The sequence below is a fragment of the Nannospalax galili genome, unplaced genomic scaffold, assembly GCF_000622305.1.
Source record: "Nannospalax galili isolate Female #2095 unplaced genomic scaffold, S.galili_v1.0 scaffold279, whole genome shotgun sequence".
In the NCBI taxonomy this organism is placed as follows: Eukaryota; Metazoa; Chordata; class Mammalia; order Rodentia; family Spalacidae; genus Nannospalax; species Nannospalax galili.
Window position 1 is genome coordinate 2837601 of NW_008343971.1, and position 22864 is coordinate 2860464.

General features: G+C 46.8%; 2 protein-coding genes and 1 pseudogene across 10 annotated transcripts in view; 1 reads left to right on the forward strand and 2 right to left on the reverse strand.

The window, feature by feature from the left end:
* Positions 1–1476, forward strand: part of Elmod3 (ELMO domain containing 3) — a 42041-nt gene extending 40565 nt beyond the window's left edge. For all 6 annotated transcript variants that reach the window (XM_029566993.1, XM_029566994.1, XM_017799903.2 and 3 more), the window contains one exon: positions 508–1476. In XM_029566993.1, the coding sequence (XP_029422853.1) occupies positions 508–670 (163 nt within the window). In that variant the 3' untranslated portion in view covers positions 671–1476. The remainder of the gene's footprint in view (positions 1–507) is intronic.
* A 1488-nt stretch (positions 1477–2964) lies between these two features.
* LOC115071568 lies at positions 2965–3751 on the reverse strand (annotated as a pseudogene).
* A 2846-nt stretch (positions 3752–6597) lies between these two features.
* The window catches only part of Capg (capping actin protein, gelsolin like), a 25827-nt gene continuing 9560 nt past the window's right edge, over positions 6598–22864 (reverse strand). For all 4 annotated transcript variants that reach the window (XM_008840260.3, XM_008840261.3, XM_008840262.3 and 1 more), the window contains 9 exons: positions 18744–18779; positions 18423–18595; positions 18158–18312; positions 17798–17965; positions 14859–15008; positions 14404–14496; positions 13036–13168; positions 8895–8983; positions 6598–6797 (listed from right to left, as the gene is read on the reverse strand). In XM_008840260.3, the coding sequence (XP_008838482.1) occupies positions 6732–6797; positions 8895–8983; positions 13036–13168; positions 14404–14496; positions 14859–15008; positions 17798–17965; positions 18158–18312; positions 18423–18595; positions 18744–18766 (1050 nt within the window). In that variant the 5' untranslated portion in view covers positions 18767–18779 and the 3' untranslated portion in view covers positions 6598–6731. The remainder of the gene's footprint in view (positions 6798–8894; positions 8984–13035; positions 13169–14403; positions 14497–14858; positions 15009–17797; positions 17966–18157; positions 18313–18422; positions 18596–18743; positions 18780–22864) is intronic.

Here is a 22864-nt window from a genome sequence, read left to right on the forward strand (position 1 = left end):
AGGAAATACATGCATACACATAAACTAAAAATAATAGAAAAATATTTTTTAAAAAGAATAATAAAATATTTAAAATATATTTTAAAATCAAAAGGCTTGGGCTGGGGATGTGATTCAATTGGTAGAGCATTTACCTAGTATGTACAAGGCCCTGGGTTCAGTTATCAGCATTACATAAACAAGGTATGATGGTGTAAACCTATAATCCCAACACTCAGAAGGTGGAGGCAGGAAGATCAGAAATTCAAGGTAGATGACACTATCTCAGAAAAACAAGAGCAAAAGCAAAAACATAAAAATTGGGTTCCAGCAGTTGGACTGACTCAACAGAGTTGAAATCGGCATGCACAGGGGAGAATGTGACCCCTGGGCTCTCCTTCCGCCGTCCTCCACAACTTTCTTACCCTTGTCCCTACAGAACAAGAATTGGGGGTCTTCATTAGAGCCACTGGGTTTAAGGCCTTGTGCTGCCCTTTAACTTCAGCTCCCCAATTCTCTCTGTTCCAGACTTGGAAGTGTTGGCCAAGAAGAGCCCACGGAGGCTGCTCAAGACCCTGGACATCTACCTGGCCCGGGTGTCAAAGGGACAAGCTTCCTTGTGGGGGGCGCAGAAGCGCTCTGGGTCACAAGGGTCTCGCGCCAAGGATCTCACCTTCACAGGCGTGTGTGACCTGCAGCCTCACCCATTCAAAAGTACAGGGTTGATCTGACCCACCCCGAGGACCCACTAGTAGAAAGACTTGAAGGTTTCGGGAGCTTTCAGGGACTGTGTGCAGCATGCCACGTTGAGGAGTGGCTGGCCAAGGCCCTTCTTATCTCCTGGCGAGATTAGGAAGCTCTGGGGCACATTCTGATAGCTAGAATTACCCGTTTCCATTCTAAAGAGAGAGAGGTCTTGCCTCTTTCCCAGCTGGGCTCCATTCACGGGTTGGAGCTTCTGGTATCTCACTGGGAGTGAACAGATCATAAAGTAGGATATCCCCATCTGGGCAGTCCACACATCCACACATGGAGGGAGATTCGTAAGACTCTGCTAGTCAGAATTCAGACTACCCAACAGCAGTCAGTCCCAAAATTCCTGTGGTTGGAATTGGAAGGGCAGATAGCAATATATCCAGCCAGCAGGGGGCAGCACAACACAGGAAAAAGCTGTGACTGACTATACAGAACCGCCCCCCCCCCTTCCTCCATCCAGCAGGGTTTTCAGGGCCCCCTGGACCTGCCGGCCTTCACTGCTCCCACTTTTTAACCCCTCACACCTCCTTTGCCCTCTATTACTTGTGATTTAGAAATGGGCATTCAGCTAGGCTAGACTAGGCATCTCCATTAGCTGCCCCATCCTCACCGCCCACAATTTGGGGCGCCTCTGGTGGACACTGCACACTAGCTTAATGGTTATCAGGCCTGGCTGAGAAGAGCTCGAAAGTCCCTCACCCTCCAGAGGTTTTAGAATAAAGGAATTGTAGTTCTTTGGTCTCCAGTGTTTCTAGTGTTTTCTTCCAAGACAATTCTTTCTTTAAAACATTTTTTATATTGCTCTGGGTGTGGTGGTGCTCGCCTTTAATCCGAGCACTCAACAGGTAGAGGCAGATGGATCGCTATAAGTTCAAGGCCAGCCTGGTCTACTTAGTGAGTTCCAGGCCAGCTAGGGCTACAGGGAAACCCTGTCTCAAAAAGACCAAAAAAACAAAAACAAAACACCGCCAGCTGTGGTGGCGCGCGCTTTTAATCCCAGCACTCGGGAGGCAGAGGCAGGGGGATCAATGTGAGTTCAAGGCCAGCCTGGTCTACATAGTTCCAGGACAGCTGGGGCTACAGGGAGACCCTGTCTCAAAAAGACCAAAAAACAAAACAAAACAAAAAAAAAAACCCCAAAACAAAACCCAAACAAAAACCCATTTATTTATTGTGTGGGTGTGGGTGTGTATAAGCCACAGCAGGTATATGGAAGTCAGAGGACAACTTTCAGGAGTCAGTTCTCCTACTGTGTGGGTCCTGGAGATGGAATTCAGGCTTGAAGGCCTTTACCCTCTGAGCCATCTCACCAGTCCTCCAAGAAGATTCTTGCAGGGCCTTCCTGGCTTCCAATTTTCCAAGGACCAGAAGGATGCCATCACACAGCTTTAATTTTTTTTTTTTTTTTTTGAGATAAGGTCTTCACTACACGTGTAGTTCAGGCTGATCTTGAACTTGCTATGTAGTCTAAACTGGCCTCAGACTCATGTTCCTCCTGCTTTATCCTCTGGAGTGACCCCCATACCCGGATATATCTATATGTTTTACTTCCTGTACTTTTAGATTCTACATCCTACAGATACCCAAACTTCGACTGGATCTGTAGCTAGGGCCTATGTATCTATGTCTGTAGCAGGTATTCAAGCCCTCTTGATAAACTGTATTTTCAAGTTAAGCCCTACCCCTCCAATTGACACACCATGTACAATAAGATCCAAGATTGCAAGGAAAAGACAAGCTTTGAGTGTAGCCCAGTGGCATAGCATTTACCTAACATGTACAAAGTGCTTAGCTCACCCCCAGTGCAACACCACCAAAGACAACACACAGCTACATGGGTGCACTTACGTAAATGCAAGCAATACACGTATACACATAAAATTTTAAAAACTAATATTTAAAAAAATAAATGAGCTGGGCGTGGTGGCACACACCTTTAATCCCATCACTCGAGAGGCAGAGGTAGGCGGATCTCTGTGAGTTCAAGACCAGCCTAGTCTCCATAGTGAATCCGGGGCAGCTGGGGCTACAGGGAGACCCTGTCTCAAAAAGACCAAAAAAATAAAAATAAGAAAAAAAAAGAGAAAAAAGTGATGGGGCGATATGAGAGTTGTTGGAAGGGAGTGGGCATGGATTTGATCACAACACCTTATATGCATGTATGAAATTCTCAATAAACTTTTTGTAAAAGTTAAAAAAAAAAGTCTTTGAAAGAAGGGAGGCGTTCAGCTACTGCCCTAAAACTGAGTATTGTACCCGTCACACTTCATCAGGCAGCAAGTTCACCGAGGAGCTCGGGAATGAATCCAAGGCTTGGGGGTGGCTAAAATACTACAGCTTTCCCCAGCAGTTTCCGAACTGGCCTCCAAATCACTGGCAGAAAATTTTTATTCAAACTGCATGTAGGGCTGTGAAAGATTTCTCTCCAAAGTTAAGGAACTGAATGTTCCAGGCCTGACTGTTCTAGGTTTGGGTGTTCCAGGCCTGATTGTTCCTTGAGTGGTTGTTCTAAACCGGATTGTTCCAGGTCTGGTTGCTCCACATTGAAAGGTTTCCAGATGTGTTCCCCAGACACCCCCAGGAATAGCTGGAATGATGGCCTGGGTGTTCTGTAGATGCTGTCGAAGGTCTTCAGTCACTTGCTTTTCTGCCACTGCTTAGAGTCCCTTCTTTGGTTTTGGAACCAGGTCTTAACCTGTTTATTGGTAAGCTTTAGAATGCTAGAAAATTCTTGCATCTGCTGGAGGCTGAGGTACTTCATCTCTGAAACCTTTCATGGAGTGCACATGGCAGCGCCTGAGAGAACATGTTTCCGTCTTGTTTCTTTGCCTAGACCTTCCACTCATCCTTCTTTGCAGTGCTAGCCTTGGTCTGGGGACTGGTAGAAGAATCAGGGCTGTCCTGCATAGCTAGGTCCACGGAGGAAGGAAGAGAAGAGAGAGTTTTCCTGTGGAAACTGAGCAGTAGGCATTTGTAAGGAAGAGTCATTTTCCTCGGGACCATAAGGTGCAAGCATTGGTGAGGAGCCCACAGAATCAGGTGCTTTCTCAGAATAAGGCAGACTGTGGGGACCAGCGGGGGATCCACACTCATGTCAGTCAGAAGCAGAAAGAAAAGTCAGTGCTTTAAAAAAACCCCAAGACTTTAGGACTATGTCTAGAGGGCAAGATCTTAAAAATAAAGATCTCCATATGCAAAAATATCAATCAAGAAACTGGGATGAAGTGAACCTCTTTTCCAGAGGAAGAAACCAACTCAGTCAAGCCCAACGTCTTATTTATTTATTATTATGATGATGATGATTTTATCATTTGTGCATATGATGGTGAGGGAAGGACATACATGCACGACGGCAAGTGTGTGGAGATCAAAAGATAGCTTTGTAGAGTCAGTTCTCTCCTTCCACCTTTACCTAGGGGATTGGGTTACCAGATGTCTTCCCAGCAGAGCCATCTTACCTGCCAGGGCTGGGAGACTTCTTGCAAGTTCTAGCTGGTGGGCAAGAGTCTCTGGCTCTTAAGATTGTGTAGTGTGATATCCATACCAGATTTTCTTCTGGTTCTAGTGCTCCCACTTCCTTACTCCCCCAGAGTCTCAGACCAGGGTACCCAAGCTGGGGCACACGTGAGAGGTTGAGAGTAAGACTGTGTTCCATCTTTCCTCAGGACACTTATGGAAACCTGTGTACCTCCACCCCCACCCCACAAGCCTCTCCTAAGTCTGGGGCAGTAGTAGCACCAACACGGGTCTCCTGATGTGGGAGGTGCCCTGCAGTTGGCCTTGTGTCATTTGCAAGGCCAAAGCTAGAATGCTTTGTTACTGTGTAACTTCCTCCAGCCTCCATCTTCAGCAAACTGACTGGACAGGGACGTTACTGGGCCTGCCAGGAGCTAGAAGGCAGCTTAGACTCCACTTTGGAGCCTGAGTCAGTTTGGGTAGTACCTTCCCACTTATCCTCTTCCCCTTCTCTGAGCTTGTGAAGTTAACTCACAGCCTCAGCTAAAGGCACGGGTGCCCAGGCCTTGTGGACTCTGGGATGGTCTGGTTGGAAGGGAGCCAGCACCCCCTGCAGGGACCCTTCCTCCAGACCAGAGTGCACATAGCTCTAAGACAGCCCAGGAATGCCATTCTACTGATGGATGGGGTTTGGGGGTGGAGGTGGGGATAGGAGCCCTCTGAAAAAAGCTGAACAGCTGTGTATTTTTATTATTTATTTTGGTCTTTTTGAGACAGGGTCTCCCTGGAGCCCCAAGTGGTCTGAAACTATGTAGATCAGTCTGATCTTGAATTCACCGAGATCTACCTGCCTCTGCCTCCTGAGTGCTAGGGTTAAAACCATGTGCCACCATGCCCAGCTCGTATTTTTATTTTTAAATTTTTTTTTATTTTTATTTAATGTATAAGAGTGTTTGGCCTGCATATATATATATGCACCCATGTCATGCACTGCCTGCGGAGGTCAGAAGAGGGTATATATATATGCATCATGTGCATGCAGTGCCAGCAGAGGCCAGAAGAGGGTGCTGGATCTCCTAGAACTGGAGTTATGAAAAATTTTAGCTTCTATGTGGGTGCTGGGAACTAAACCCAGGTCTTCTGGAAGAAAAACAAGTGATTTTAACTTCTGAACCATCTCCCCAGGTCCCTGCATATTTGTCTTGGGGGCTTGGGCCGAGGGTGGAGACTTGGAACAAGGCCTTCCATAGGAGACCTCAAAATACCACATAAATCTAAAAATGTCAGAATCACTGGTGGGGTGCACCTCTTCCTTTCCCCACCTTTAAAGCCCAGGCCTGGCACACGCTCCTGTGTGGAGAGTCCCATGAGGTCTGTGCAGTCTGCAGGGAGTACAGGAGGAGGGTGTGCAGAGGAGCTCATCTTCCCGTACTTCTTGGCACAGAATCAGCAAGATGAACTTGATCAGACTGTCTGTTTTTGTGTGGGACAGAAGAATCCAGTGTGTCACAGCTCAGAAGGCACAAAAGCCCTTAGGACACAGGTGACTCAGGATGGCTGCTGGCTACCCTGCTAGGCCCCTCAGCCTCAGGTCCAGGCTCACCTGGACTCATACCACACTCTGCATACCCTTCATGGGGCCTCTTTGTGGCACCTTCCCCCACCCCTTCTGGCTTGTTTGTTTTGAGGCAGGGTCTTGTGTAACCCAAGCTGACACTGAACTATGTAGCAGAGGCTGCCTTGAACTCATGATCCTCCTGCCTCTCTCTTCCAAGTGCTGAGAATAGAGGCATGGACCACCATGCCTGGCTCAGCTACTCTTCTCCCCACTGCGTGACTCTCTATCCTCTTCCGCAATGCGCACCATGCCATTAACAAAAGAACAAACCCGGGTCATGACAAGAGAGAGCAGTTCACCCAGGATCAGAGGTGGGGTGAGAACCAGACCCACAACTCTCCACCATAGCTTGGTGCTTTGCCCGAGGCCCACAGTGGCCCTGGGCTCATCAGCCAAACACAACTCAGTGTGCCTATGAGAGAACAGCTAGCCTGCTGAAGGGCTGTGTCATATTCTGTTGCTGGGCAAATATAATCATTTAAAGCTGTCTTGTGGGTGGTTATTGGGGCATCTGAGGAAACACTGGCTTGAATGGAGGTGGATCCAGAGCCACAGCCACAGGAATGTGAACCTTAAACTAAGCCCTGAGCTGAAAGTGATGCTGAGACCTGGCACTGTGCCACCTCCCTATTAGGTTCTGGGCATGGTGGGGGTTGGAAGGCAGCTCCACTGAACTAACCATGCAGACCCAGTGTTGGTCACTTGGAAACTGTAGAATGATCTGTATTCCACTTAGTTCACCCCCTGGTGAACAGATAGAACGGAGAATCAACCCAGAGCAGGCAGCACAGAAAGTGAGCTGGTAAAGGCACTTGTCTCCTTTATTGAGCATCTGCAGAGGTACCTCAGTGCTGACCCAGCAGCCAGAGGGGGAAGGAGCAGGCAGGAGGTGGGAGGCAGGGAGCAGGGACAGGGATGGCCCTCATTTCCAGTTCTTAAAAAATTGTTTGAAGATGGGACTCTCTCGGCCCTGGGGCAGAATCTCCACCTGCAGGACAGTGGGAGAGAAACATGGCTCACAGGCTGCCACCTCTGCCTCAGCCAAGGAGGACACAGGATACCAGTGATATGGGGCAGGCAACGAATTAGATATGTGGTAACCAGGAAAACTGGAGCTGTACTTTGGTAACTCTCTTGACAGAATGTTTCTTTGTGGGTTGACTATTTTTCCATTTGGTTGTTGTTTTTGTTGTTTTGTTTTTGAGACAGGGTCTTACTATGTAGCCCTAGCTAGCCTGGAACTCACTAGGTAGACCAGGCTGGCCTCAAATTCAGAGCTCTGCCAGCCCCTGCCTCTGCTGGTAATAAAGGCATGAGCCAGCATGCCTGGCTTGGTTAAATATTTTTGAAGCTAAAGTCAGGTTCCTACTATATCAGAAGCTAAGGAACCAGGACATTTTCCTACACACATGCATTTACAGAAGGGTCTGCAGCCTCAAAAAACCTGAGGGCATCACAATGTCACTTACATTATGTTTTGGGGCATATCACACACATTTTTGTGGGTTTTTCTAGAGGGTTATGGGAGGAAAAATACCCTAAAAGGGAAATCTGATCTACCATGATTTGGGAGAGAAAAAGGGACACCTTACTCCAACTCATAAGTATTCGTTAGAACTTCTTTTGTGGGAGGGGAGAGAAAAAACTTCTTTTAAAAATATTTTATTTGGGCTGGAGAGATGGCTCAGGAGTTAAGAACACTGGCTGTTCTTGCAGAGGACTTGGGTTTGGTTCCCAGCACCCACATCTGCATGTGTGTAAGTGCACCATGTGTGTGCAATGCCTGAAGAGGTCAGAAGAGGGCATCAGATCCCCTGGAACTGGAGTGATGAATGGTTGTTAGCCACCATGTGGGTGCTGGGAACCGAACCCAGGTCTTCTGTAAGAGCAGTCAGTGCTCTTAACTGCTGAGCCATCTCTCCAGTCCCTCATTAAAAAGTTCTTTAAAATCCACAACACAGAACTCACTGGGTTGCTCTCTGCCTGAGGACATCCTATTCCAATATTTGCTTTGCTTAAATTTGCTAAGTAAGTTTCCAGTCAGACTGTCTGTGTCTCTTGACTGAATTCTTCCCTTCAAGAAGACAAGAGCCGTATACACAGGCGAGAGAACACAAGCAGTCCAGACGAATCCTGAGAAGCCAAGATGAGCCATAAGATCCCAGAGACACAGGCTGAGGAAACACTACTTCAAGGACTTGGCAGATGCCACCAATTATAAACTACCAGCTGTATGAAGGTGACTTTTGAGCAGGGTATGGTGGCTCACACTTGTAATCTCAGCACTTGGGAGGCTGAGGCAGGAGGATTGTTATGAGTTCAAGGCCAGCCTGGGCTGCAAAGTAAGTTCTGGGCTCCTGGGCTACAGAGTGAGATGACACCTCAAAAAATCTAAAAGAGGTGGTGCTGGGTATGTAGCTTAGTTGATGGAGTACATACAAAATAACATGCACAAAACCCTAGGTTCAGTTCCTAACACCACATAAACCAGGTGTGAGGGCAGCACTTGGGAAGTAGAGGCAAGATCAGAAGTTCCACATCATCCTTGGCCTCATAAAGAGTTTGAGGACAGCCTGGACTACATGAGACCCTGGAAGAGAGGAGAGGAGAAGAAAGGAGAGAAGAAAAAAGGGGAGGGGAGAGGGGGAGAGGAGGGGAGGGAAGGAAAGAAGTGGGGAGGGGAGAGGCAGAATATGAGAATATGCAAGTGGTAGGAGGCAGGGAGTGGGGACAGGGACACCTACACACTTTTAGTCCTTGAAGAATTAGAGAGAGAGAGAGAGAGAGAGAGAGAGAGAGAGAGAGAGAGAGAGAGATGACTTGTGGAGTCGTCATGCTGGGGCTAGAAGGGGCATTAGCAGCCAGAGAGAAACACAGTCATCCAAAGACATGCCCTGCTTTTGGGTTCCCAGCGTTCTCTGAAAAGGAGATGGGTTTTAAGTGCTGAATGACTGAAAGGCCTTTCATCTGATAGGTCTGAGAGGGAGACATGCTATTCCAACTCCCGAGGCTCTCCTGCTCTTCTTGTCCAGTTTGGGGTCAGAGGCCACAGGAGTAGGCTCTAGGGACAGGGATATTGCCTTACCTGAGTGTTTGGGGAGTATCTCATGCGAGAGATGAAGCCTTCAGCCACTTGGAGGGCTGCCTGCCGCTCCTTCTCATTAGCTTTTCGCCCTGGAACACAGGAAAGAGATTTTTTGTTTGTTTTTTGTCTTTTTGATACAGGGTCTCTCTGTAGCCCTAGCTGGCCTGGAACTCACTATGTAGACCAGGCTGGCCTTGAACCACAGAGATCTGCCTGCCTCTGCCTCTCAAGTGCTGGGATTAAAGGCATGCACCACCATGCCTGGCATTTTTAAAGAAAGAAGAGGGTAGAGAAATGTAGCTCAGTTGGTAGAGTGCTTGACTAGCACACAGAAGCCCTTGGTTCTACCCCCTGCACCACATAAAACCAGGTGTGGGTGTGCACACCTGTAATCCCAGCACACAGGAAGTGGAGGCAGGAAGAACAAAAGTTCAAGGTCATCTTCAGCTATATAGGTAGTTCAAGGTCAGCCTGGGCTACATGAAACCCTATCTCAGAAAGAAAGAGGAGAGAGGGAGGGCAGGAGAGAGGGAGGGTGGGAGGGAGGGAGAGAAATAGAGAGAGAGAATACCCTTTCTAGTCTATATCCCATTTTTTTCTTAAGGAAATTTAAGGGGTCCACAGGATACCTGGCAGTTTTTCAAATAAATGTACCAAGACTACCCAAGAATGCTGCTGGTATAAAGTCAGCTTCTTAAAACTTTTCCCAGGGCTAGAGATATAGTTCAGCTGCATATTGCAGCCAGATATGGTGGCGCACAGCTTTGATCCCAGTACTAGGGAGGCAGAGGCAGGCAGATTTCTGTGAGTTCAAGGCCAGCCAAAAAAGAAAAAATTACAAAAAAAAAAAAAAAAAGGGGGCATACTGCTCTTTCAGGGGAATGCATACTGCTCTTTCAGGGGACAGGAGTTTGGTTCCCAGCACCTACACCAGGCTGCTCTGACTCCTGTAATTCCAGTTCCAGAGGATCTGGTGACCTCTGCTGGCCTTTGTGGACTTCTGCACTCACATGTACACACACACAATACACAACATTTTTATTTATTTGAGAATTTCATACAATATAGTTTGATCATACTCAACCCCCCTCCATCCTTATCTTACCCCTCCACCCTTCATGTTTTTATTGTCTTTATTTTATTTATTTATTTATTTATTTATTTATTGTGGTCTTTTTTGAGACAGGGGTCTCCCTGGGTAGCCCCAGTTGGCCTTGATTCACTATGGAGACTATGCTGACCTCGAACGCACAGAACCTGCCTCTGCCTCCCTCATGCTAGGATTAAAGGCATGTGCCACCATGCCTGGCCACAAAAATTTTTTCCAAGACTCTTCCCAGAAAACTGGCAGCTCTAAGCTATAGCAAAAACTTCTCTTCTGCCTAGGTCTGATCAGCAAAACCTTCTGTTCTGACCAAGACCCCAGTCATATTTTAGGGAGAGTAGGGTTTCCCTTGGGCATCCAACCATAAAGGCCAGGGATCCACCTTTCCCCCCAGTCCCTCACTTTGGGGACCAGTACAGTGTTACAGATAATACTTACTGTTATCAAGACTTTTTAGTAAAACTAAATAGGACAAGGAGTACAATTTCTTATAGAGGCCAACTGACTCCCACAAGGCCCAATTCCAACATTGTTTGCTAATGAAGTGCTTATAAAATGAAGACCACACAGAATTCACCCACTTCTTCAAGCAGTCCTTTGGACACAAACTGTGCTTTGAGTTGAAGGTATTTTTGCAAGGGAACTCCATAAATGATGGTTTGCTCTCTGGCCAGTGTTAAAATCCTGTGACCTATGAACTATCTGAAACTAATATTCTGTGTCCTTCTGTAACTGACCCACTGTCCTGGCACCCATCGGGCTCTTGTCTTCCTGGCCTCCCAAGTTTCCTGTTCCCTGTACTGCTTTCTCTTTCTGTAATGATTCCTTGCTTGGGGGCTATAGACACTTACACAGGCCTCTGGGATCTTGGCATTGGCTCCATGGGGCATGTTGCTCTGCAGAAGGGAAAAGGCAGCCCCAGGGCTGGGGATGGTAGCTCAGCTGGTAGAGTGCTTGCCCATGCCCTAGGTTCCATCCCCAGTACAGCATAAAACTAGGTATGGTGGTGAACACCTATAATCTCACACTCAATAAGAGGCAGGAGAATCAGAAGTTCAAGGCCATCCTTAGCTACATAGCAAGTTTGAGGCCAGCCTGGGCTACATAAAACCTTGTTTCAAAAAAGGAAAGAGAAGCCCCAGCAGCAGGGCCTCTCTCATCCCAACCCTTAACCTTACAAACCACTGGTTACATCCGCTGCTTCGGGGCCCTTCTGTGGCCTCCTCTTTGCTGAGTTTGGGAGGCAACATTAACTCCCCCTTTCTGACCAGGTTGGGGCCTGGCTGTTTCTCAGCCTCAGTTCATTCACCCTGGTGAATGAATTAGTCAAGTGCTATTTGGTCAAGACAGGCACAGTTCCTGCTCTTGAGAAGCTTATAACTTAATCAGGAAGCTAAGATTAAATTCACATGTACAAGGCCCAGTACAGCATAAAGGGCATAGTGACTCATCCCTGTAATCTCAGTACTCAGGAGATGGAGGCAGGAAGATCAGGAGTTCAAAGACAGCTGAGTTGAGTGACTGATTGAAAACAGTGAGTTGGAGGCCAATCTAGGCTACATGAGATCCTGTCTCAGAAAACAGAACCAGGGGCTGGAGAGACAGCTCAGTGGTCAAGAACACTGGCTGCTCTTGCACAGCACCTGGGTTCAGTTACTAGCACCCATGTGGCAGCTAACAACTGTCCGAACTCCAGTTCCAAGGGATCTGACACTTTCTTTTGCCCTCCATGGGCATTGCACAGCATGGGTACACTTAGATACATGCAGTCAAAACGCTCATACACATAAAATAAAAATAAATAAATCAAAAAAAAAAAAAAAAAAAAAAACCTAACTAACCAGCCATGCTAGTGCACACCTTTAATCCCAGCACTGGTGGGGGGGGTGTGTGCGGTAAGAGATAAGTAGATCTCTGTGAGTTCTAGGCCAGCCTTGGCTACAGTGAGACCCTCTCTTAAAAAAAAATTAAAAAAAAAAAAATAAAGGCCCAGGCGTTAGTCCCAGCACTCGGGAAGCAGAGGCAGGCTGTCTCAAAAAGACCAAAAAAAAAAAAAAAAAAAAAAAAACATGGAACAAGGGGCTAGAGAAATGGCACAGCAGTTAAGAGCATTTGCTGTTCTTGCAAAGGATCAGGTGGCTAACAATAGCAGCTCCAGGAGACACCCTCTTCTGGCCAAGGTCACCCATAGGTAGATGTACATACACACAAACAGATACACATAAATAAAAAATAAAATAAGTCTAAAAATAAAAAACCAGAACCTCAGCTGAAGGCATGGACCGCCCAGACTGTGAACAGAACCAAGCAAAAGCAAGCTGGCTCCGGGATCACGCTGTTTCTACATTTCCCAGTGGTTAAAGCAAGCTGGCTCTGGGATCACGCTGTTTCTACATTTCCCAGTGGTTAAAGCAAGCTGGCTCCGGGATCATGCTGTTTCTACATTTCCCAGTGGTTAAAGCAAGCAGGCTCTGGGATCATGCTGTTTCTACATTTCCCAGTGGTTAAAGCAAGCTGGCCAGGCTTCTGAACAGAGCAGCATTTCTTTTTATAGCTGAATTTCTTGGAAAAATAAGTTCTTCAAGTTTACCACCCACTGTATAAAGTCACACTAATTTTTAAAAAAAAAAATCTTAATTATTTTTATTTTATGTGTATGCGTGTACTGCCTGCATGTAGGTAAGTGCATCCAAAAGTGACACTAATTTTATATGAAATTTACTTCTATTTCTGTTCAAAGCAGAATCTGAACATTGGGGGTCTCATGAAGACCCGGGAACTGGCCTGGTCGCTGGAACCTCACAGGCACCCGCTAGGAACATGTTAGACAACACCATACACACACACACACATACACACACACACACACACATGCTCAGGCATCAACCCAGTGAATCTAAATCTCCAGGGTGGGGCCCAGCAATATGTTGGAACAGACTCCTGGGATCCTGATGCTGGCTGCGATTTCATAATGGCTAAGCCCTACAGTGGGACAGCTACAGGGCCCTCAGGCTGCTGCAAAGGAGTCACACGTACCCTTCCAGATGTAGATTTTGCCACAGAGCCCGTTGTCCAGCACGAAGCAGTCATCAGGGATCAGCAGCTCAGAGGCAAAGGGGCTGGAGTCAGCCACTTTGGTCAGGTTCATCTGTCCAGTGGCATCAGACACCTGTGGAGGAAGGACAGTGCCCAATCTCTCTCTCTCTCTCTCTCTCTCTCACACACACACACACACACACACACACACACACACTGTACACACACTACACACACCAGTCCACACCTTGGTCGAAGGAATGGACTGTCCAGGCCTTCCCCAGTCAGCCTTTCTTAACAGCTCTGAGAAGGAGGAAGAGAGCCCCCCAAAAGCAAGCTCCAGGCAACTCCTGCCTGTCTCACTTCAGTCACAGGAGTTCAGAGGCTCTGACTCCCCTGGGGGAGTTGAATTCCACAGTACAAGTAAATGCACAGAATTGAAGGAAAGCTCAGCATTAGCTTCAAACCTTCACCAAGGAGGCTAGAGAGATGGCTCAGTGGTTAAGAACACTGGCTGCTCTTACAGAGTACCTGAATTCAGTTCCCAGCACCCACATAGCAGCTTAAAACCAATCGTAACTCTAGCTCCAGAGGATCCAACACCCTCTTTTGACCTCTGAGTGCACTGTATGCATGTGGTACACTTACATACATGGAGGCAAATGGCAGGAGAGACCCTGTCTCAAAAGGCAAAACAAGAAAAAAGAAATAAAATAAAATAAAACAAAACAAAACAAAACCTGGGACTAGAGAGATGGTTCAGCAGTTAAGAGTACTGTCTGCTCTTGCTGAAGATCTGGGTTTGAATCCCAGCACCCATATGGCAGCTAATGATTGTCCATAACTTCAGTTCCAGGGGATCTGATGCCCTCTTCTGACCTCGATGGGCACTGCATGATATAGGTGTATTTACACACATGCAGGCAGTACACTCAGACACATAAGAAATAAGTGGAAGGCCAGGTGTGGTGGCACACTCCTTTAATCTCAGCACTTGGGAGGCAGAGGTAGGCGGATCTCTGTGAGTCTGAGGCCAGTCTGGTCTACATAGCAAGTTCCGGGCCAGCTGGGGCTACAGGGAGACCGTCTCAAAAAGCCAAAAAAAAAAAAAAGAATAGAAAAGAAAAGAAAACCTTCACCCAGAAGGAGCTGGAAGTGAAGTAACATAGCGTTTATCATTTCAGGGGGACCTGCCATCTGCCTACTTCCATCCACCTCTCCTCCAACCCCCATAAACCTCCCTGATTCCCGACCAGCCTTCCCAAATCCTCTTCCTCCTCCCTTCAGTTCCATCTCCCTCCCTGCCCCCCAGCAGCTATGTGCAAGATCCCACCCCTGTCTGGTCCCTGGCAGACCTGCAATGCTCACCTTATACAGGGCTGCAGCCTGGGCATTGGTCTGGTCAGCTGTGAGGTCTTCTTCAGGGTTGCCCTCTTTCAGAACAGGTTTGGGGCCCAGAACCTGCAGAGCCAGAGTAGGCCAGGTTTACTGGGACTCCCATCCCCAAACTTTCTAAGTCACTACATCCAGGGCCATCCTGTCCCATGGGGCATACTATGTCCTACACTAAGGTATCTGGCAGAGGTGAGTGAGTACTGGGCCTAGTCCACACACCAGCCAGGTCTCTTGCCCCAAGGCTGCACCCATCCAGAAGATCTTTTTATTTCCATCCTACAAAGGCTCCCCATAAACTAGTCACAGGGCCGAGTAGTGCTGCAGGTGGACACTGCCCTCCTCTATTAGCCACTCTTGTGTTCCCAAGGGTGCCTTTCTTGGCCCAATCAAATAGAGATTCACAGCCACCCACCCTAATGTCTCCCAACCTGAATCATCTCTGCTGGTTCCTCTCCATCAGTGATAATCTCCACTTGGGCCTTGCCCTGCCGCTCACTGTCCCGGATGGCTAAGGCCAGGTCCCTTGCCTTGTTGCGCTCCAGAATGTTGGATTTCCCACCACACCAGGCAAAGATGTTCTGCAGAGAAGCCAGACAGGCTGGTCATAGCCAGTTGTCTGTGTCCTGCCTCTGTGTCCTGCCCCTAGTCAAAGGAAAGCCCGCATCGCTCCACTGGAGAACTGTCTTCAGAGGCAGGACAATACAGAAGGCAGGGCCACAATACAGAGGCCTCTAAGAAAGGCAATGACAACATTCAATGAGTGCTTCCTGTAGGGTCTGGAGAGATGACTCAGTCAGTAAGAGAACTTAATGGTCTTCCAGAGTACCTCAGTTCACTTCCCAGCACCCATGTTAGGAAGCTCACAATTGTCTATAACTCCAGCTCCAGGAGAGCCAACATCTTCTGACCTCTATAGGTGCCCACACAACACTTACACTGACATACCCATACACATGAATTAAAAAAAAGAAAAAAGAGTGCTTCTTGCCCACATTCCATCTCCTTTCCTGGTTTTCTTCATCACTTAGCACCATATGTTTAAATGTCTTTATCTTGTTTAGAAATTATCTCCTTCTCTAGAATGTACTCTCCAAGGCAAGGATGTGTTTTTGCTCTATTCCCTAATGTATGCCTGTTGCTAAAACAGAGGTGCCACGTTACTTATTTACTTTCATTTTTTTTGATTTATTTTTATTTGTGTGTGTGTGTGTGTTTTATTATATATACAGGTGTTGTGGAGGCCAGATGAGAGCATCAGATCCCTTGGAGTCAGAGTTACAAGTGGTTGTGAGCAGCCCATGTGCACACTGGGAATGGAACTCTGGTCTTCAGCTCTTAACTTCTGAGCCATCTCTCCAGCCCCATTTTTGTTTTTTGAAGACAGAGTCTTATGTAACCCAGGATGGTCTTGAACTCACTATGTATCAGAGGATGACGATGAACTTCTGATCCTCCTGCCTCCACCTGCTAAGTGCTGGGATTACAGGTGTGTATCACTGAGCCTACTTTATATGGTGTCGGGGCTGGAGCTCAGGGCTTTATGCACACTACACAAGAACACTGCTATATCCCCAGCCCCAAGCTGGTACATATTTAAGCACAAAATATGTTCTAAGTGAATGAATGAGTCCTCAAGTGAGTGGATAAATGAGTAAATGAATGGGTGGATGCCATCCCTATGCTCAGTATCTCCCTCCTCTCCTCTCCTGGACTGGTACTCAAGGACAAGGTCTTTTCTCTGTTCCCCTGCTCAGCTCCCACTTCAGTCCTCCCTATAAACTGCTTCTGGTTTGATCTTCCTGTGTGGAACCTTCAGCCAGACACATGATGTCCTCATGACCTGGCTCTCACCTTCTTTAGCCACTTTATGCTCTAGTCTTCATCCTGGGTCCCACTCACACTACACTACATCCTCTGACATGTCTGCATCCAGTAGCTCGCCTGTCCCTCACCTAGAAGGGCATTCCTCCCTGACCAAGATCTACTCAAACAGCATTTCTGTGGAACAACTGTCTTTGGCTCAAGCTGGAGGACTCTTCCCTGCCCTGAGCAACTCCATGTGGCTGCCGTCCCCTTTTATGTCCTGCCATAGCTTATGGCAGATGACCAGCCTATATTGTCTGCATCCTCGGGGTGAGAATTTTTATTTATTTTCATTTTATGTAAATGAGTGTTTTTTCACTTTGGTTTTGGTCTTTTTGAGACAGCGTCTCCCAGTAGCCCAAGCTGACCTAGAACTCACTATGTAGGCCAGGCTGGCCTCAAACTTACAAAGATCCACCTGCCTCTGCCTCCCAAGTACTGGAATTAAAGGTATGTGCCACTATACTCGGCACGTGAATGAATGAGTGTTATGCCTGCATATATGTAAGTGCACCCATGTCATGCATACCTGAGGCCAGAAAAGGGTGTCAAATCCCCTGGGACTGGAATTATGGATGGCTGTTAGTTGCCATGTGGATGCTGAGGCTGCAGGGAGATCCTGTCTCAAAAAACTAAAATAATAATAATAATAAATTGAGTAATTAATTTAAAAAAGAATCACATAATCAGGGCTGGAGAGATGGTTCAGCAGTTAAGAGCATTTGCTGCTCTTCCAGAGGACCCAAGTTCAGTTTTCCAACACCACGTTGGGCAGCTTACAACAGGCTATAACTCCAGCTCCAGGGGATCCAATAACCTCTTCTGGCTTCTGAGGGCACACGCCCCCCCCCCACACACACATACAAAAAAATAAAAATAAGTCCTTTAAAAAAAAAAAAAAAGAAACATGCAATCCAAGCTGAAAAGATGGCTCAATGGTTAAGATTGTGTACTGCTTCTACAGAATACCTGAGTTTGGTTCCTAGTACCCAAACTGTGAGGGCTAGCCACCACCTGTAGTTCCAGCTCTGGGGACCCTTTACTGGTCTCCAATGTCACCAGCACTCACAGGCATATACCCCCCCCACACACATACACATAATTAAAAAAAAATATGTTATCAAATTACAAAAAAAAATTCGTAGAACATACCATATGCTTTAAGTAAGTTTATAATTATGTGCTGGGACACGTTCATACCTATCCTGGGCCACACAAGGCTAAAGGCCACAGGTTGGACATGCCTAAAAATATACAGGAAGAAATACAAAGGTACATAAATATGACACTATTTTATATGAGACTTGTGCATGTGAGGATTTTGGAGGGTGGGGAGGTAGAAACAATCCTTTGTGTATGCTAAGGAACAACTGTATGGGGATGTTTTCTCATGAATGGAACAGTCTGCCATGAAAGGCATCCAGCTTCTCAGCACCTCTCCCTCTTCCCCAGCATCCCAGCCTCTTAATAGCATGGTGCCAGCACAAGTGCTCAGTCGACCCACCTGGCCCAGGTCCAGGATGAAGCAGTCCCCTGTGTTGAAGCTGTCCCAGCTCAGTGCCCTCTCAGTGGCACGGATGTTCTTCTTCCCCTTCACCTGGTAGAGCTTCTTGATGGCAGCTGGGCTAGCTCCCGAGGTTGTCTTGTGAAACGCTGACTCCACTCCACCTTCCTGCAGTCCAGAAGCCAAACTGAGTGGCCTAACAGGAAACCAGAGCCCTCTGCATCCCATCCCATCCCATCCCATTGAGAGCAGGAAAGTGGAGACCCATCCCCAAGTGCTCAGGGGCCTTCTGCAGGGTAAAATCAAGGGTTGGTGCGGAGAGAAGTCACAGGAACTGAGTGTTTGGAGGTGGGTTAGGACCTGGTACTTGAGGCCACGTGGAAAGTAGCTCATGAAGAGGTCAGACTCATTCCCCTGCACCTCACGGTGCTGCACAGGTCGCTCCCCAAGCAGAGTATTGAGGTGCACGGCCAGCACAGCGCAGGCGCCTTGCTCATCCCGGGATGACTGTTGGCCTAGGATGAATAGGAGGAGGTGGCAGGTAAGGTCCCTGTAACCCGTTGCACCCTCCCTCCCTCCCCAGGCCAAACGCCCTACCCCTACCAGCTCAGCTCAAGCCCTTTACCTATCCACAGGTGGAGATGGGAGACCTCTTCTGGGCCATTGTAGAGCACTAGGTAGGAGTCCCCAGAGAAGAAGATGCCCTGGTTCTCACGTGCTATGGGCACCGGTTTCAGCTTCTCCACTCGCCATATGTGCAGGCCTGGATCTTGCACTGAGGCTGGGAATGGAGAGCCACTGCAGGAAGGGAGATGATTAGTGGTGGACCCACGAGGACTGGGCTCAAGTACAGAGACTTGGGAAAGCCTGGGGACTGAGGTCTGGCATAGGGAGAGCAGTGAGGAGGGAGGGACAGAAAGTAAAGAGAATGTGACACAATGCCTACCTCTGGGGGATGGATGTGTACATGCTGCTTCCAGATCTGGAAAGAGAAGTCATGATTAGCACAAGGGTCATAACAACCATCTCTCAAATTGGTCTTGGAAAGCCCTTCCAGTTGGCTAAGTATTTTCTCTTCAGTTTTTGAGCCAGAGTCTTATGTAGTCCAGGTTGTCCCCCATGAAGCCATTTCGTAGCTAAGGATGACCTGGAGGGCTGGGGAGATGGCCCAGTGGTTAAAGTACCTGTAGCACAAGCATGAGGACTGAAGATTGGATCCCCAGAACCCACATAAAAGCCAAGTAGGTGTGGTGACCCACATGTAATTCTAGCTTCAGAAGGCAGAGCAAGCTGACCAGCAAGATAAGCTGTATCATTGAGCTCTGGGTTTTATTGAGAGGCCTGCCTCAGTGAATAAGGAGAAAGAGCTATCAAGGATGATTCCTGACATCAACTTCGGGCCTCCACATGCATGTGCACACATGTGAATGCATACCCACACACAAGTGTGCACACACATGCAAACATACACACACATGTGCATGTGTGACATGAAAATGGAAAGAGAAAAAAATTAAGAAAAAAATTTAAGTTAAGAAAAGAAAAACATGTTCTTGCTTTCCTGCACGTGCTTGAAGATGTGAGAGCTTGGCTTCTGCTCCTGCTCCAGCCACCTCTGGCCACCATGCCTCCCCATGGACTTTAATTCACTTGGAACCATAAGCTCAAATAAACTCTTCCTTTTATAAGTTGTTTTGGTCAGTATTTCTATCACAGCAACAGAAAAGTAACTAATACAGTAATTAGTACCAGAGAGTGGGCTGTTGACTGTGAAGAACCTGACCATGTGGGGTTTTGGAAGAATGTGAAAGACTTTGGAAGCTTGGGCTAGAAAAGAGGTTGATTGCTGTAAACAGAGTTTAAAAGGCCATTCTAGTAGGCACCTAAAAGAAAGTAATGCTGAGAACAGTGTAGTTCCAGAGGGAAATAAAGACTTAAGCAGCAATTGGGGTATTTTGGCAGAGTCTCTGTTCTGTGCTTGAGCCCAGTTCTCATGGGGTCCACCACTAATCATTTGGAGTCTGTCTACAGTCAAAAAGCTTGCCTGAGTCTAAGTTGAAAAGCAATGGACTAATTTCTCTGGTGGAAAAAATTTCAAGACAGCCTAATGTAGAAATGGTGGCATGGATATTAATGGTGAACATTATGCAGATCTACAGTGAAAAAGAGCAAATGGGGCAGAAAGAAATATAGAATGTACAGTTTGGACTGAAAAAGAGCACTAGAAGGGTAAATGTTGGAGCCCGGGCATGTGCTGGAGAGGATCCCTTTGGAAAGGACATTAAAGTGATTAAGGAGAGGCCTAGAGGTTTGCACTTAAACAACTGAGAGAGTGTCTCCAGGGCAATACCACACCCAGTTAAGCCTCCAATATGTGAAAGGAAAATGCTGCAGGGGCCACTGAAAAGCTTTTAAATGGATACAGCAGCCTGGGGTCCATCTCAAACTTGCAGCCAAACTTGGCAGCGTCACTCACCAATGCTGGAGGCATGAAAAATGCACAAATGAAGGGGTTATCAGTCCTTCCTCCAAGGTTTCAGAGAGCCAGCAAAGCCAGGCAGCATACAGCAGGGGTGTCCCTGCATAAAGAAGGCCCACATAGGCCACTGCACGAAGCTGTGAGAGTGAAGCCTGGTTGGCAATGGAAGACATTCGTGATGCCAGATGTGTGAGGCATCTGCCAAGAAGACCTGCATACAGGTAGTAGCACCAGCCCAAGAGAGGGATGTATGTTACACACAGCAAAGCTGGAGAGGCTGAGCCATCTAAGCCCTTTGGAGGTAAAGTCCCAGAAACTGGATATGGAGCTACTAGATTTGGTGTTTTTCCTGCTGACTTTTGGTCTTGTTTTGGGTCCAGTATTTCCTCAGTATGCCTCCATTCCTCCCTTTTGGAGTAGTAATGTGTTTTCAGTTCCACTGTATGTTGGGAGTATGTAATTTGTCTTTTGATTTTATAGGGTCTTATAGTTAAGATATTTCCCTGAGTCTCATTAGAGACTTTAGACTGTGGACTTCTGAATTGTATTGAGACTGGTAATGACTATGAGGACTTTGAAGGTTGGACTAAATGCATTTTGCATTTTATATGGTCATGAGCCTATGGGGGCCGGGGGTGGAATGTGGTGGTTTGAATGAAAATGTCCCCCATAGTCTCCAAGTATTTGGACATTTTGTACCCAGGTGGTGGCACTGTTTTGGAAGGTCTTAGAAGGTGTGGCTATCCTGGAAGAAGCATGTTACTAGGGGAAGGCTTAAAGAGTTCTTAAGCTTTGCTTTCCTCTACCTGCTTGAAGATGTGAGAGTTTGGTTTCTGCTCCTGCTCCAGCCACCTCTGCTGTCATGCCTCCCTGCCATGATGGACTGTACCCTTGGAACCATAAGCTCAAATAAACTCTTCCTTTTATAAAAATAAACAAACAAACAAATAAATAAATCCCGGGTGTGGTGGCACACTCCTTTAATCCCAGCACTTGGTAGGCAGAGGCAGGTGGATCTCTGTGAGTTTGAGGCCAGTCTGGTCTACATAGTGAGTTTCAGGACAGCTGAGGCTACACAGAGACCCTGTTTCAAAAAGAGTGAAAAAAAAAAAAAAAAGAAAGGAAAAATGCTAAATAGAAGGAAACAAGTTTTATCCCAGGATTGTCAAGGTTGGTTCAACACCTGAAACTTAACAATATAATCCACCCTATTAACAAATACATGTGATATATTAATATATTCTTCCATATATACAGAATATTAATATTCCAGAATATTATATATTCCATATATAAGAATATTAATATATTCTTTCCAGATATACAGAAAGCATTTAGCAAAATTCTACATCTTTTTTTTTCGGTCTTTTTGAGACAGGGTCTCCTTGTAGCCCCAACTGGCCTGGAACTCACTATGTAGACCAGGCTGGCCTGGAACTCACTATATAGACCAAGCTGGCCTCAAACTCACAGAGATCCACCTGCCTCTGCCTCCCCACTGCTGGGACTAAAGGCGTGTGCCACCATGCCCGGCTTTCTGCATCTGTTCTTGATTTGAAATAAACAAAATATAAATCAAGTAAGCTAGCACATACTTGCAATCCCAGTACTTGGGAAGCCTAGGCCATGGAGGATCATGAGTTCTAGGTCAGCCTGGAGTACACAAGGAGACCCTGTCTCAAAAACTTTAAAAAAATCAAAAAGCCAAATATGGTGGCACCCACTTGTAATCCCAGCAGTTGGGAGGTAAAGGCAGAAGGATCAAGAGACTTGGGAGGTAGAGACAGAAGGATCAGGAGCTCAAGGACAACCTCAGCTACATTCAAATTTAAGGCTAGCCGGGGTTACACGAAACCCTGTCTTGAAACAATAATAAAAATGCTGGGTACACACATATCATCCCAGCATTCGAGAAGCAGAGGTGGGCATTCACATTCTTTGCTACATGGTGAGTTCAAAGCTGGCCTGAGCTATAGAAGACCCTATCTTTAAAAAAAGAGGAAGAAAGAAAACAAAGGGCCAGCGAGATGGCTCAGTGGGTAAAGGTGCTCACCACATGACACAGTAAGACAAACTGACTTCAATCCTTGGAACCCATGTGAAGGTGGAAGGAGAGAACCAACTCCACAAAGTTCTCTGGCTTATACACACACATCACATACATGCACAAAATAAAGTTTTCTTAAATAATTTTTTTTTCCTGGTCTAGAACTCATGATCCTCCTGGCCTAAGCTCCCAGGTGCTGGGACTGCAGGTCTGTGCTAGTACACTTGGCTTAGTTTTTGTTTATTTCAAATAAAGAATAGATATAGAATTTTGCAATCATGAATTCAGAGCAGCTATGGTTGCCCACATAAGACCTGCACAAGCCTGGGGCTCACAAGCCCAGCCCTAGCTGAGGAGCTATTGGCAGGTGGCTTCTTGGGGAGGTAGAGTCAGTTTTCCTTAAGGGTATGACCCCTGATAGGTCAGTCATGCTCCAATGGATGGCCCCACACTCCTGAGCATATGGGCAGCACAACTGGATTCAGTGATCTAAGTAAATAAATAAATAAATAAATAAATAAATAAATAAATAAATAAAATA